Genomic DNA, 15,890 nt, shown 5'->3' with positions numbered 1-15,890 from the left:
GTAAATGTGATTTGTTTTTTATTTTTAATAAATGTTCTAACATTCTAAAAATCTGTTTTTGCTTTGTCATTATAGGATATTGTGTGTAGATTGATGAGGGTTAAACACTATTTAATCGATTTTAGATTAAGGCTGTAACGTAACAACATGTGGAAAAAGTGAAGGGGTCTGAATACTCTCAGAATATCTTAATCTTTCCAAAATATAGACTCTTAGCTTTTATTTGAAACCTAATTTGATCCTTTGAACTTCACATTAGTGTTCATGGGGCTTTTCACATGGAAATGCCCTACTGTTGATATTATTCAAAAAGAAATCAACACCCTTACGAAAAAAATATATTTACCATAAGAGACACAAAGCTAGTCATTGTGGAATACCTGGCTATTATGAATGACACCATTGTAAGTGAATGATTGTTGCAGCCCCTCACCATCTGTGAATGTCTCACCTGAACATTATTCTGCTTAGATTAGTGTAATACAAAAGGCAAACAAACTGATACAAGATACAGATGGCCAATACACTTTATCCGTGAATAAATAGTGGCTACAGGTCTCTCAAAAAAACACACACAAAGTGATTAAGACATAATTTCAATAGGCCTAACATTTCTAAATCTGCAATATAAATTTAGATGATTTTCTCACATAAAGGGCTGAGGTGGTGTGGTCACAAAAAGGACAGTCTGAAACCATGCATAAACTTGCATGTTTGGTGTCATTCAATGGACTTAAATACGGGGAGTGCTGTTAAACTTTCTGTTACTGTCGGTCAACATTGGATCTAAGTGAGTTGTTTTAAGGGAATGGTTTTGTCAGGTAAACTGAGTCCATGGATTTGGACGGCAAGGTCACATGTCTAATTATTCTCATTTGGTGTTGGTCTCATGATCTCCCTGTCTTAAGATGGAGTTGCATCCAGTGCAGTCCCCTTTAAAAAACCTAACCTACAATTAAACACAGAAGAATTCAGTAAATTGTGCAATTCCCAAAGCCTTATTCGGAGAGCATAAGGGTGACGACCTAGATTGTTTTGTCTGGGTATACAGGACTATGACTAAACAAATGAACAGAACAAAAAACAAGTCTGATGTCTGCAGTTTGATCTTTGGCAACTGAGGTCAGAACCTGGATTAGGGGTCAAAAGAGGTCCGTTTGTGGAAGGACTACTTGTGGGTTCCCTGACCCTGTCCGTCTTGTGGGGGAGGTGGTGGTGGGAGCTCAGAGATGCCCTCCTGTGTGGCAGGGGAGTCAGCCAGCAGGAAGGAGTCATTGGAATGGGTACTGAGGCACAGCGGAGCCAGGCGGCGGAGGTTGCTCGGTGTCCAGGGCAGTCTCAGCTGAGCCCTCTGAGAAGGGACCATGTTGCTGCTGTCCACCTCGGCTTCAGCCAGCCATGAAGGAATCTGCTGCATTGGTGGCATGGGGTCCATGGTGTCCATCTCCGCCATGAAAGCTGGGTTGACGATTCCAGCTAGACCAGGAGAGAGATTTAAATTAATTAGAAACTATTTAATCGATTGAAAGGTCTCTTAAGAGGTGAGTTTATTGTTGTTTCATGACTGAAGTGTTTTAGTGTCTGATTTAGACATGTTTAACCCCTCTGCGCACGGAACCCGCTAGCGGGCTGAAATTCCACAACATACGGTGATCGCTACATAAATAGTCATATTAAACATTCATGAAAATACAAGTGTCTCACATGTATCGAAAGCCTAGAATCTTGCTAATCCAACTGCGTTGTCAGATTTAAAAAAGGATTTACTGTGAAAGAATACGATGCGATTATCTGAGCATAGAGCCCCATAAAATTTTTTTTTAACCAGCACAGGCATAACATAATCACAAACTGCATTAAAATAAATCGTTTACCTTTGACGATTTTCGTCTGTTTGCAATTCCAATGCTCATTGTTACACAATGAATGATCTTTTGTTTGATAAAATTCGTTTTTATAGCCTAACACAAAACATTTTGTGAACCGCTTGTGTCGTGAATTCTGTCTCATTCCATTTTCGACGACACATTCCAGGTAAATAACCCACACAGAACGTGACTTTTCCAGTCATGTTTGGTTTCACTGCAATCAACTGGTTTGTTTGTAAAACAATCTGTTTGTAACACAATAAAACCTGATGGGCCATTTGGTGGGACGTATTGACTGAAAGAAACCGATTTGAAGACAACAAGTCATGACATCATTGTAATATAATACAGACAGTAGATCTAGCTGGTCATTGTTTGTAACACAGTTTGTTTGTAACACAATCAAACCTGATGGGCCATTTCACGGGGACGTATTGACTGAAAGAAACCGATTTGAAGACATAAAGTCATGACATCATTGTGCACCAATGATTTGCCCGCTGTTTCGTTGATTGACTGTCTTTTAACTCAATGACCACTGATCGTCTTGAAATCTAGCTGGGTAGATAGCCAATGAGCTGAGCTAAACGGCAATACACCATGTTTATGTGTTGCAAGACCAACCCATGTAGTAAGCTCCGGCGTAAAGTGAGTCATTCGCTATTGAAGTTTCATACCGGAAGGAGAAGCACATATTACACACTGCATTGTTTGGTATATATCAATCATTATGGTGACTAAGTCAGGGAAAGCTAAATCTAAGTCTAGATATACAGATGTACACACAATTTTAGAATAAATTGATTTGGAAGGTGAGACAGAGATTGTTGTAGCATGCTTCATTTAGCGATTGTGGAGGAATATTTTTTGAACGGGAGAGGACATCGTTTTGGACTGGTAAGTTCTTATCATGCTAATGCCCTTGTTTGAAATTAATAATATAAAATATTATTTGTGATTTTTATTTTATTTTAGAAGCAATATATAAACATGTAATGTCATGAAATGTGAGATGCGTGTGTATGCCGCCCCACCTCAACCCACATGAAATAGCCTATTTGAGGCTGTTGAGGAGAGGGCAGGACCACATCAATGACCAAAGTGAAATGGAGACAGATAGGTTAGATAGATACAGCTGGTCTGTTGTAATATAATAAAGACAGTAGATCTAGCTGGTCTGTCATAATATAATAGAGACAGTAGATCTAGCTGAAATATCACAATATAAAAGAGACAGTAGATCTAGCAGGTAATAATAATATAATAATATATTCAACCTAATATATTCAACCTTCAACTCTCTATATATATCTGTTTATTATACCTGTTGATACAGGGCTCATATGTGAAACTATTCTAACTGAACATTTTCTTTCACAGTGACACTGACTCCGAATGGGAGTCTTATCCGGTGTCCTGTGTGAATTTAAGTATGCTCTCTCTAATTCTCTCTTTCTCTCTCTCGGAGGACCTGAGCCGTAGGACCATGCGTCAGGACTACCTGGCATGATGACTCCTTGCTGTCCCCAGTCCACCTGGCCTTGCCGCTGTTCCAGTTTCAACTATTCTGCCTGCGGCTATGGAACCCTAAACGGTTAATTTTTACTCTTGAGGTGCTGTCTCTTGAGGTGCACCCTCTACAACCACTGTGATCTCCACCCGGCACAGCCAGAAGAGGACTGGCCACCCCTCATAGCCTGGTTCCTCTCTGGGTTTCTTCCTAGCCACCGTGCTTCTACACCTGCATTACTTGCTGTTTGGAGTTTTAGGCTGGGGCTATATAAATAGATTTGATTTGATAGAGGACTGAGGGTCTTCCAAATATTGAACGTGTGTAAATAGTTACCCATGTTATTTTGTAAATGTGTATATATATATATTTTTTTTTTTAATCAATAATAATTTTTTTTCTCAAATTTTTTTTTTGGGGGGGGGGGGGTCTTAGAATACCATTTTGGTATTTTGTATATAGTTATTTGTTTCAAAATGTATACCTTCACCAATTTGTCCACTTGGTTACAATTGGGCTACTTGTGTGGGACACCTGGGTGACTTCATGATAAATGTCATGTAGCACACTCATTTTGGAAGTTATCATTCTGCAACTTTGTACTGTTGCCCTCTTATATTTTTCACTGAAATTATCCCCATCATCCTATCTGAATGTTTGTTTTATCTTGTTCATTTTAAAGATGATGATACAAAAATAAAAATAGAAAACATGTTTTTTTTCATTGTTTTATCTAAACCAGATCTATTGTGTTATATTCTCCTACATTCAATTCACATGTACACAAACTTCTGAATGTTTTCTTTCAAATGGTACCAAGAATATGCATATCATTGGTTCTGTGCCTGAGCTACAGGCTGTTAGATTTGGGTATGTCTTTAGGCGGAAATTGCACAAAGTAGGGGGGGGGGGGGCTGTAAGAGGTTTTAACTTGGTTGATTTAATTCATTTTGAGTTGATGTGAAGAAGACTCTCTTACCTCCTCTATAGGCTCTCATGGGGAATGAACCGCCAGCAGCCTCGCAACCAGAGGCACTGTCTCCTTCAGAAAACTCTAAATCTGGAGGCAGAGAGAGACAGTCAATCAGAAAACAATTAAATTATGTTGTTTACTAATGCAAGCAGCCATGTCCTCTTCCTATGTGTCACAAATGTTTATGTCATTGCTGTTACTGGCTTGAAAATCACTCCAAGGATACTGTATTCAAGGACCTTGAGCATTCCCTCCAGTGGCAAACTGTTATCAGGGGAGGGGCTTATATTAAAGAAAAGTATTAGCTAATCACACCCATTTAATATGTTATAAAATTGAGGATTCCATTGATACATTTAACCATTGTGAAATGTCTAGCTAGTTAGCTAGTGGCGTTTCAATTGGTGACGTCACTCGAGACAAAGTAGTTGTTTCCCTTGCTTGGCTCGAGCCCAGGTTGAGGCAAGAGAGGGGCGGAAGCAATCATTTTACATAAATACAAAGTGTCATTGGTGTTACTCAATGTAAAATAAGGGAAATTACATTTTATGCAAAATGGTTATCCATTTCATTTTAGTAAATTATTACTTGAGAATATGTGCCTAAAACGTGTCATTGGTGTTACTACTCCTACTGGTGGCAAAATGTTATCATAATGGTGCAAATTATTAAAAGGCATTAAGCTGCCGTTTTATTTGATTTAGAATAGGTACCCCCAAAAAAATCTAGAAAAACACCACCGTAGATTAAGAACGACCCTCGACCTCAACCTTCTCATATAATGCAAAAGAGAAGTGAAAAGCAAAGAGCAAAGAAGTACCTTCATCCCCATAAGCATGGCTTTTACTTGTATCTGCAGATTTTCCATTTGGCATCTAAAAATGACAAAGTCAAACATACATATTATCACATTGCCTCCAAGAGGATGGTTATGAAGACAAGGGGGAAGGAGGAAAAAGTGCAGGCTTCCCTGACCTTTTGTGGCTGGTCTTTCTTTAAATGCTTGCTTATCTTCTTGGGTGGGGCGACACCCATTTTGGCTGACTTGAATGACTCTAGACGGCTCCTCATGGTTCTCTGGAAGATCTCTTGCACCTCATGCTCGTCTTTGTTGACTTCGAGGTGCTTCCGACTGTACCTGTGTCTGTGCTGTTAGGTGATGGAATGAGAGCAAGAGAAGAGGGTCAAAAATAGTGTTTTTTAGCGCCCCTGGGATTTTTGAGGATCTAATTGTCTTTGACTAAGCAATACCTGTTTCCTGCCTTTGTACAAGTGCTGCTGCAGTAAATGGTGTGCGTCAAAGTCCTCTGACTCCCTCATCTTCAGGTCCTGCTCATGCATGTCCAGGCAGACAGAGGGCACACTGTCCCGTCTGGAAGGGAAGAAACATACATATTCACTGTTGATCATTTGCTGGCCACTGGAGGGCAGACTTGAAAAAGTACCAGGGCCCAGTTTCCCAAAAGCATCTTAAGTCTAAGTTCATCATTTGAACCCTCGTGGGAGCATTGTTAAATCTCCAAGCTGTTTCCAAAAAGCATTGTTTAATAAAGTTGCACTTTATTGGAGATAATATATGAAACACCGAAGATACCAGGCCTGGTCTTCATAGCAGATTTTGAAAAGGCGTTTAATAAATTACAACTGGAATTTACAAATGGACAATGACACCAAGCCCCCCCCCCCCCCCCGCTATGAAAGGTTGTTCTAATGAGGGATTGCATTATACATGCCTAAATCTCAATTTCTATGGTCCCATTCCCAGCCCTGCCAGTCTTTCTGGCATCACGTACAGCAGCTTTTTAGCTGCAAGTGGGCGTCTGAATGGAGATTGACCAAGCAGATAGTTTGCGCCATTGGAAAGCATGGAAATGAGTTCTCTAATTTAATATTGCTTTACTTAGCCATTACATCTGCCAAACGGGTGAGTAAGCTGCACACACTATCAGTTTCAGTGCCTGTACTTTGCCCCACGATTGTCCGAGGTTGCTTTAAACTAAACCCGTGTTTGTGCCTAAAGGTAGCAGTGCTTGCTATAGCCTCTTTTTAGAGCTGTTGCCATGTCAAACGTCTTTCCATCCAATATACTTTATGTACTTTATTATAACCAATGTTATAGCAAACATATTTTTTGCTGGAGTGGAATCCCACAACAGGGTTTAAGTTTACATTTCCGCCATCCCAAGTTAATGATGCATGTGTTTTATGGCAAATGGTACCCTATTTCCTATAGTGCATTACTTTTGACATCAGCAATATGGAATATGGTGCTATTGGGATGCAGACTAAGTCAGCAAATGTTGCTTACAAGATGGAGGAGACTGGAACATGATCTGGTCCCATATTTTCTGTCATGATATAAGGCATCATCTCTGAAAAATCGGCACCAAACTTCTTGTTGAAATCCACATCGGCCTTGCTTTCATTACGTACGAACGCCAATGAGCCTCTGCGTTCTCCCTATAATAATGGGATACAAATTCTTCATCAAATCAAAGTTTATTGGTCACGTACACAGTATAGCAGATGTAGCAGCGCATGCAGTGAAATGCTTGTGTTATTAGCTCATAACAGTTCTAATAACACAACCATTTCACTGCACCCGCTGCAACATCTGCTATACACATATTTCATGGTCTGCCATCCAATTTTCCTATTTGTTGTAATGTTACAGTAAATCAGTGATCCTGGAGGTTAATCTATTGTGTAGCATTGCAACTACAGTATTAAGTTGTCATGGCTTTCTCTGACCTTGTGAGTCATTCTTACCTCTTTCACATAGCTTGTGGCATCCTTGATGTTGAGCTTGTGGAAAATGTTGAATATGGGGTCACAAGACTTCCTGGCAATGGGTGTCATCAAGAGCCAGTACAACCACTTCTCCTCAAAGTTATTCCACCTTAGAAGGATACGAGAAGAGAGTAAAGAAAACAATTTAGTGCTAACTTTAGTCTTTGAAGGTATGGTATGTAATACGTTTATTTAAATAATACTTATATGATAATAATAACTTATTGAAGTTGATAATATGATGTTAGTGTCCACATACTTGTCTCTCATGTAGTTATCTCCTATTTGTCCAGAAATGTCCTCTATGGCGACAAGCATGTGGTCAAAGGTCTGAAATAAAATTTATTTTGTAAAGATTATATTTCAATTGACCAATTTCAACACTTTTAGATGAACTGGTTGATGCTTTATAAAAGAAGGGTTAAGCTACTGACACTCAGCCCTTGATGAACACCCTTCATCTTCCAGAACCCTTCGCCTCTGTACACCTATCCCCCTTGCCACTAACTGCTGTCAAGTTATTTTTGACATGTGCATTACTGGACACAGGTTCCACAGTGACCCTTAACCAACTGGGGCTTAACCTTGATCTCCGTAACTGGAGAAAGAGCTCCTATACTGGGACGCTGTGAAGTCTTGATGCAGGTGGGTGACTAAGGCTGAGGCAAAGCTTGACTTCCAGACAAATAACATTATGTTCCAACATGATAAACCCATCCCCCTTTTCAGTGAGTCTGCCTTCCCCAGTACGAGCAAACCAACCGTGCCAACTGACAAGCCCTAGCCTTCATTGGGAAGCCCCCTTTGCAGAGTGCATGTTTCCCCTATCCAATGATAGCCACCACCATGGAGCCCCATGAGGAACTACAGTTCCCGCCTACACCAGTTCTACAGGCGGCAAGTGTCACCACAGACACAGAATCAGCAGCAGTCGCCACTGTCAAAGCCATGTGGGAGCGACAACAAGTCTGGGACCTACTTTACACATTCCGCTTTCCTGTCACCCTTAATGATGTAGATCGAACCCACTTGGTGCAGCACACCATTGACACAGGCAACACACGCCCCATCTGCCAATGCGCCAGATGGATGCCCTATGCTCATAGAACAGATAGCATCTACTGACACCAACGAACCTTGATAAGCCTCCTCGTAGTCATGGTCCCCAAAAAGGATGGAACCTATAGGTTCTCTGCTGACTATCGGCAACTTAGCGAAAAGATTGTGAAAGACACCTATCCACTGCCTCGGAGAGACAGATGCCTTGATTATGTTGATGGCTCAGCTTGATTCTCCTCCCTGGATTTACGGAGCGGATACTGGCAGGTACCTCTGGCATCCGAAGACAAACCAAAGACAGTGTTTATGGAGTAGGTTCTCAAAGGTGTGCCTGGAACAATGTTTGGTGCGTGGGACAAGGTCTGAGACGTCGTTGGAAAACGTTAAGGAAGTTCTGGGCCAAATCCAAAGAGCTGGGCTGAGTGCATTTTCATGCAGAAAGAGGTTACCTTCCTCGGGCGCAGAATCAGCCAGGCAGGCTTCATGACAAAGTCGTTTTTTCTGATATCCAAATGGCAGTCAATACTCCCTTTCAGTGGGGGATGGACCAACAGACAGCCTGAAGCAGGCTTTGTGTCAGGACCCTGACGCAAATGAGCTGGTATCCATGTAAAATACTTGGGTTGCATTAGAAGGTTGGACTAATTACATTTTCTTTGTTTATATATATGTTTGTTGTATGTTGTGTCACCACTCTTTCCTAGAGACCTCCTGGGCTAGCTGTTCTTAGGAGGGAGCTATTTGATTTGAAAGCAGAGTATGCATTCTCATGCCAATTACCACAGGTTGCTTATCCTATAAGAGTATTATACCACGAGTGCGCTATCTCACACTGTTTCATCACGAGTGTACTAGCTTACAAAGAGTATATCATCACGAGTGCGCTTTATTTAAAGTCCAAATGAATCTTGCCCTGCTACTAAATTATTTGTGTTCTCCCCTGACAGGTCTGTCATTCATTTGACAGACCTGTGATTGAAAAAGTGTGTCGTACAGTTTATAAAAGTAGAAACATTACTTTGGGGATTTATTACAGAGATATAAGGTTTGTTGTCTGATTCTTTGGGATTGATGAACAACAAAGACTTCTGATCAGATAGTTACCCTATTCTGTATTTTTTCTGCTAGTGTGCGTTCTGACACTGCTGCTCTCTTCACTTTCAGCCAGGTGACCAGTGGTTTCATGGTTATTCCCTGCAACAAATAAGGAGAAAATATAGTAAACCGGTAGAAAATGAACACATACCAGTCTGTTCAAGACATATAGTGTATGAAAGAAAACTACAAATGGTGAAATATGTATGGACTGACATTTGACATTTAAATGAGCTATTTTACCTGCAACATGACAGTGAAGTACACCACTATGAGGGTGGTGCTGATCATCAGTTTCTTCTCCTTGTACTTATTCTCGTCCAGCAGGAGCACAAGGCCATAGGCTACGGCCCCACGTAGGCCACCGTAGCCCATCACTAGTTGATCAATAAAGTCCAAGGGAACCAGTCGGTACTGGTTCAGAATCCAGGTCAGTAAAAAGACCCCTGTGATATAAATACACACAGAGATAGGCAGTATTTCTGTTACATGATCAGTGCCTAGTGAAAGTCTACACCCCCCCCTTGCAGTCTTCACATTTTGCTGCCATAAAATTACTTCTAAAAAGGGATTAAATTAGAGTGTTTCCATTCAGATCTATACAACCTACTTCACATTTTCAATGTGAAATAAAATTATACATATTTTTCCTAATTAATTCAATTTAAATAAAAAAATGAAGACGTCTTGATTGCGTATGTCTTCACACCTCAGAGTTATGCCACGTTCACATGCTATCGGAGTTATCGGAAGCTCCTAGTTCCCAGTGGGAAATGAATGACCCTCCAAATTGGAATTACAAGTGGTAAACTCAATAGAAAATGTTGTTACCAGATTTGCCGAGTGTGATGTTTGACCTTTTCAACCAAAAGATAACATACATTTTTTTGACAATGACAACCTTATCAATAGGAATAATGTAGCTACTCTGACCATATTGTCAATATTAAAGAGATTATCTGGTACTTTTGTTTACTTTTCAGCCAGTAGTTCTGAAAGTAGCACTCACGAGCCAAAAGTTATCCTCAAAAATTGCGGACTGCGCCACATATGTCCAGATATCTGCACCACATCATTTCTCTTTCACTCACTCTGCTGTGATGTGACTCTTGCTTGCTGTCACTCAGTGACAGCTAGCAAGAGTCACTGGCAAAGGGCTAAAGCTCATTGGTTGAACTTGACCCCCCCCCCCCCCCCCCCCCCCCCGCACGTGGGGTAAAATGGCACAGCAAAGCTTCCAGAAAAACTGTAGCTTTCAAACTAGAGATTTCAAGGCAAATTGAGTAATTTGAGTAATTCTGCTCATAGATTATGCATGTATGAACTACACATTGACAAATCCAGCTCAAAGCAGGAGGTTTAAAAAATACTTATTGGTTGCCAAAGTTAAGGAGCATGTCTTTATGCAAACTAGCTAACTTTATTATTTGCAATGTTATTAGCAAGCTTATCAAGCCCTAAATCTGCATCAAAGGGCTACTCTCCTGCTCACTGACAATTTGTGTTTCTCTTGTATGAACTACACATTGATAAATCCAGCCCAAAGCGGAAGGTTTAAGAAATACTTATTGGTTGCCAAAGTTTGGGAGCATGCCTTTATGCAAGCTAGATATCTTTATTATTAGCAATGTTATTAGCAAGCATAAAAAGGCCACTCTCCCCCTCACTGACAATTGTTGTTTCTCTTCCGTAACTATTGCTCTCCTTTAGCATGACTGGTTTGTTTTCCCTCTTAAAAGTTCACAAGTTCACAGGCTTATTGCTGGCAAAAGTGTGACTTTGGACCCAGTCATGAGGCTGAGTAGTAACCGTATTTCTTGTAGAAATTCACCTTTCTACTTTTTCTAGCTAGCCTGATCATTAGCTAATGGGACTCAGTTATCCGATGCTGCATGGCTCATGCTAACTTGGCTAGCATGCTGCAAGGCAAGCTAACCATGTTATTCTACACTACCTGCGACACAGTAGTATTGTTCATGTAAAAATCTTTTTCTACCTCGGTCCTCCCTCCTGGTAGCTAGATACATCGCTAGCTAGTGTGACTCGGTTAGCCCATGCTGCAATGTTTAAGCTAACTCGGCTAGCTCGCTGCAAGGCAAGCTAACCTCACAATTCTACCTGCAACACAGTAGAATTGCTAGCTCTCCCCCTCATGAACCTGCGTTCATTTCCCAGTACTAACTAGACTGTTGACCCGGCCACACGGCTCTTTCAGTCGTCCTAGCTCAACCCCTTCAGCTAGCACCGAGCTAGCTACAGTACAATTCCGGGTAGCTGCTAGCTAATGCAGTTCAGCCTCATTGCTATAGGGTTCTTTACTGTGCTAATCACTGCTAGCCATCATGGCTTCTTTCTCCACAATGGCTACCACTATCCCTACTCAAAATGAGCTTGCTCAGCACTCAAATCCCCATATTCTTGTGCCTTCTGTTCTAGGATTGCTAGAAAGGATGATGACCTTCTGTGCATCATGTGCTTGGGACAGAAACATGCCAAGATGGCGCTCAAGGACTTTGACTTTGACTTTGAATTTACAATGTCTCTTTGAGACGGCAACTGACATTAAGGTCAACCAGGTCCCAGTCTCTTAGGCGGGACAGCCCCAAAGACAGAGAAGACGCCATTGCGCCACTGTAATTTGGGTTCTTTGATGTCTATAGCCGAGCCACGACCAGAGTGAGTGACCGGTTCCCTGGGGAACAGACCGAGAAAGGGATCTGCACGATGGGAGAAGAGTTTCCACTAGCTCAGCCCCAATAAAACAACTGCTACCTGCAGTTCCAGCTTGCCTATGGGATTTTAAGTGCTTGTGGGATACTATAAGTCCCTTACTGACAAAGTGCTGGCTAAGGCACCTCGAGCTTGGACAAGCAATCGAGCTTGGACCCGGAATCCGGGTGCTACCCTTCTAAAAGCCGATTTATGCTTGATCTGGCTATATGGTGCAGAGGCTCCGTATGGAGAGTGTGACGCAATTGCTCTCTCACTCACAGTAGCCCCGTGGGTTAACATGGTTAACCTCCCTTCCACCATGCACTATGGGCTCAGTCTCGAAAAGGCTCAAACATTACCTTCGAGTTCCATTTTTCATCTATTTTCCACAGCCCCCAGAATCTCTACCCATAGATTTTTACCCATGAGACACCATGCATTTTCTACTTTCATTTCATAACCTCTCCGTGTCACATAATGGGGGATTTAGGCTTGCACCTCGACCTACGAGCTCATCTTGATAACAAGTGACATTCCAGTCAGGCAGTTCTCTACCTCCTTATGACCAGTCCTGATATGATTGGCTTTTGCAGGGTCTCGTACGGCAGCCTTGCATATGGTACCCTTTGACCCGGACCCCTATGACCCGTGTGTCTGCCCCGGTCGCCAGGCGGCTACATGCCCTGCGCACGACCGGTATGTGGACCATTTTCCTTCGGTCCCCTGCTAACACACTGTTTGCCCGGTCTGTTTTAGTTGGGTTACCTACATGTAGTCTGCTTAACCTCTCTCTGTGGCTCAAGTCGAATAGTTTATTCATGGTCGGCTCTTGGGATTCTTTCTGACTTCCTGTCTGCTGCCTTTCCCAGAAGAGCATCTCCTTTTGTTCCAAAGTGTGGTCTGTACCTTTGCTGGAGTGGACGAAACCCTCATACTATGCTGTTATGCTCTCCTTGGTACCTGCCTTCAACAGAAGGTGGATACCTTTCTCTTCTCTTACACTATCCTGCTGGGATAGTGGGGGCTATTAGGATTTATTCTAATAGTTGGGTGTTGGCCTTCGAAGGGGGCCTGCTATGGCCCTCTGCTACAGAGAACTGGGCGTGTTTCCTCTGGGAGATCTGTTTCGGGACCTATGACGGTCATCTGTGCCGGGACCTCCTATCTTTTAGAGAGCATGTTGCGATACAGGAGTTCACTAGGTCATTACGTTGCCCTCTTTGGGTACAGCGAGCACCGTCCCCCTCTCTTTGTCTCCTACACTCAGGCTGCTGCGACCTCAGGTCATAAATTCCTGGAGGAGATTATCTCCTCATGGCCACAGTATAGAGAGAGAGTGAGTTTTCATAGAGAGAACAAAGCAATTTCTTCCACCTCAAAGAACATGAGGTTCGAACAACATTTGGTCCGAACAACATTTATGTTCTGGAGAAGGTATAAAAGATTTTGTGAAACTCATGGGAGACAATACGACCACATTACATTTATGCTGTTTATATAATAGCCTCAGTTATGAGGCTTACATCTAATTGTTGTATAAGATGAATCAGTGAGGCTAATACTGTTTGGACTGTTTAATGAAGGAAACTCCAATTCCCTTTGGAGTTTAACTAAATCACAGGACCGCCCATGAGCACAGGTATGGTCTTGCGTCCTGGGACAGGCCCTTTTCTGCTCTTCCGAATAAAACCCCCACCTGGGTTTTCTATCACCAGACCAGCTTACCTCGATAACGAGAGGGCCAAGGTTTGAGAGGAGACCATAAACCTGAGTATAAGCTAAGGTTTGAGTAGATGGCTGAATATTTTAACCATACCACGTGGTTAAACTCTTAGACTATCGATACCGACAGAATAAGAAAAAGTCTTTGATATTAATTACTAGTCTGCAGCTAGGAATTCGGTATCATTGAACGAGAAGACCGACAACCGCCGAAACATCTATTTTATTACGACATGAATGAATGTCACTATGAACTAACCATTCTTATCCCACTAGGGAAACTCCGTTATCATTTCCTTGTAACTATCTACTTTATTTTTATGCATTTCTGTGAATTACTTAGTTCGTAAATAAATTATTTAAGACAATTGATGTATGGATGACTCATAGTGAAGACTGGGTTCGTGCAGATATCCAACAATTTACAACGTTTGGAATGAGACTAATAACATGAGGTAAAGAATAATTCATTAATTAGAAGACTAATTGATCAGATATTAAAATATCTGAAAGTTATTTTAGGAAAATTATAACTTTATAATCGGAATATTTTCCTTGGTCCCCCGACTTCCTAGTTAATTACAGTTTAATCGCGTAATAATAATTACAGAGAGTTATTTGATAAAGATTCATCTTCAGATTAATGATGCCAAAGACACGACATATATATCCCATTGTGAAATATTGAATGAGTATTTGAAATATAGAACAAGGTTATTTACATAATCCTGGTATTAATAATTCAGATATTTTCAGTGAAGTATTTCACTGCACCTTTTGAAAATGATCAGTGAGTGGGAGAGCTCTTTTATGCAGGGTGAAGTCACACCCTTTTTGATGTTCTCCCGGTCTGTCTCCACCATACATTTGTGATTTGGTTCTTCAAGTTATGGGAATTCCGAAACAAAATCCTATTGTGAAATATTTCACTGATAACCCCAGTTCTCTGTTATTATGTAAATAACCTAGAATTTCACTATGGTAGCCTAGTTGCTGGATTGCATCCCCGAGCTGACAAGGTAAAACTCTGTCATTCTGCCCCTGAGCAAGGCAGTTAACTCACTGTTCCCCAGATGCTGAAGATGTGGATGTCGTTTAAGGCAGCCCTCCGCACCTCTCCGATTCAGTGGGGTTGTGTTAAATGCAGCAGACACATTTCAGTTGAATGCATTTGGTTGTACAACTGAGTAGGTATCCCGCCTTTCTCCATGTGTTGTATTGGACCCAAAACCACAGTTTTTAAATCCGTTTTTAAAAAGTTACTATAAATTTTCTTTGCTGCGTTGTCTTGCAGCGTTACTTTACAACCTTGTTGCAAACAGAATGGATTATTTGGAGTGGATTGTTTTACACAGGCAAGTAATGTGGAGTGAATGTAATGTTGTTGATCATTTTCAAATATTGTGATGGCAGAATCATGATATGGACATGATTGACACTGGCAGGGACTTGGCAGTTTGTCAGGATCAAAATAAATATGAAAGGAGCAAAGTTAAAGGAGAATACTACAGTTTACTACAGAATATTATAGTACTTACTATAGAATTCTGTACTAACAGTAATATACTGTCACGTTCTGACCATAGTTCTGTTATTGTATTATTTGTTTTAGTATGGTCAGGGCGTGAGTTGGGGTGGGCAGTCTGTTTGTTTTTCTATGTTGGTATTGTGTTCGGCCTAGTATGGTTCTCAATCAGAGGCAGGTGTCGTTAGTTGTCTCTGATTGAGAATCATACTTAGGTAGCCTGGGTTTCACTTTTGGTTTGTGGGTGTTTGTTTCCGTGTGAGTGTTTTTTCGGTTTTCGTTCATGTTCACGTTTATTGTTTTGTATCTCATAGTGTTCAGTTTATGTCTTAAAAGAGGAGGAGGAATGGAGGAGGAATGCCGTTACAGAAACACCCACCACAAGAGGACCAAGCAGCGTGGTAACAGGGAGCAGCAGCAGCGGCCGAAAACACAAGACTCCTGGACTTGGGAGGAGATTTTCGACTGCAAGCAACCTTGGGCACAAGCAGGGGAATATCACCGCCCTAAAGCAGAGCTGGAGGCAGCGAAGGCGGGGCACACGGGGAGTGTGGCTAAGTCAGGTAGGAGACCTGACTTATGTCCTAAAATAAACGTTATGGACACTTACCACTCTGCGCATTGGTCCTCCGATCC

General features: G+C 41.5%; 1 protein-coding gene across 1 annotated transcript in view; it reads right to left on the bottom strand.

Annotated features, from left to right (window-relative positions):
* Positions 1 to 205: 205 nt before the first annotated feature.
* The window catches only part of LOC109903780 (sodium/hydrogen exchanger 3), a 62,123-nt gene continuing 46,438 nt past the window's right edge, over positions 206 to 15,890 (bottom strand). Inside the window, exons 7-16 of the mRNA XM_020500716.2 lie at positions 9,539 to 9,741; positions 9,305 to 9,394; positions 7,401 to 7,471; positions 7,121 to 7,250; positions 6,660 to 6,811; positions 5,603 to 5,723; positions 5,327 to 5,500; positions 5,172 to 5,226; positions 4,358 to 4,438; positions 206 to 1,476 (exon numbers count right to left, since the gene is read on the bottom strand). Coding sequence (XP_020356305.1) covers positions 1,169 to 1,476; positions 4,358 to 4,438; positions 5,172 to 5,226; positions 5,327 to 5,500; positions 5,603 to 5,723; positions 6,660 to 6,811; positions 7,121 to 7,250; positions 7,401 to 7,471; positions 9,305 to 9,394; positions 9,539 to 9,741 — 1,385 coding nt within the window. The 3' untranslated portion in view covers positions 206 to 1,168. The remainder of the gene's footprint in view (positions 1,477 to 4,357; positions 4,439 to 5,171; positions 5,227 to 5,326; positions 5,501 to 5,602; positions 5,724 to 6,659; positions 6,812 to 7,120; positions 7,251 to 7,400; positions 7,472 to 9,304; positions 9,395 to 9,538; positions 9,742 to 15,890) is intronic.

This window comes from Oncorhynchus kisutch, linkage group LG14 (genome assembly GCF_002021735.2).
Source record: "Oncorhynchus kisutch isolate 150728-3 linkage group LG14, Okis_V2, whole genome shotgun sequence".
Taxonomy (NCBI): Eukaryota; Metazoa; Chordata; class Actinopteri; order Salmoniformes; family Salmonidae; genus Oncorhynchus; species Oncorhynchus kisutch.
This window is presented reverse-complemented; position numbering and strand designations above follow the sequence as displayed.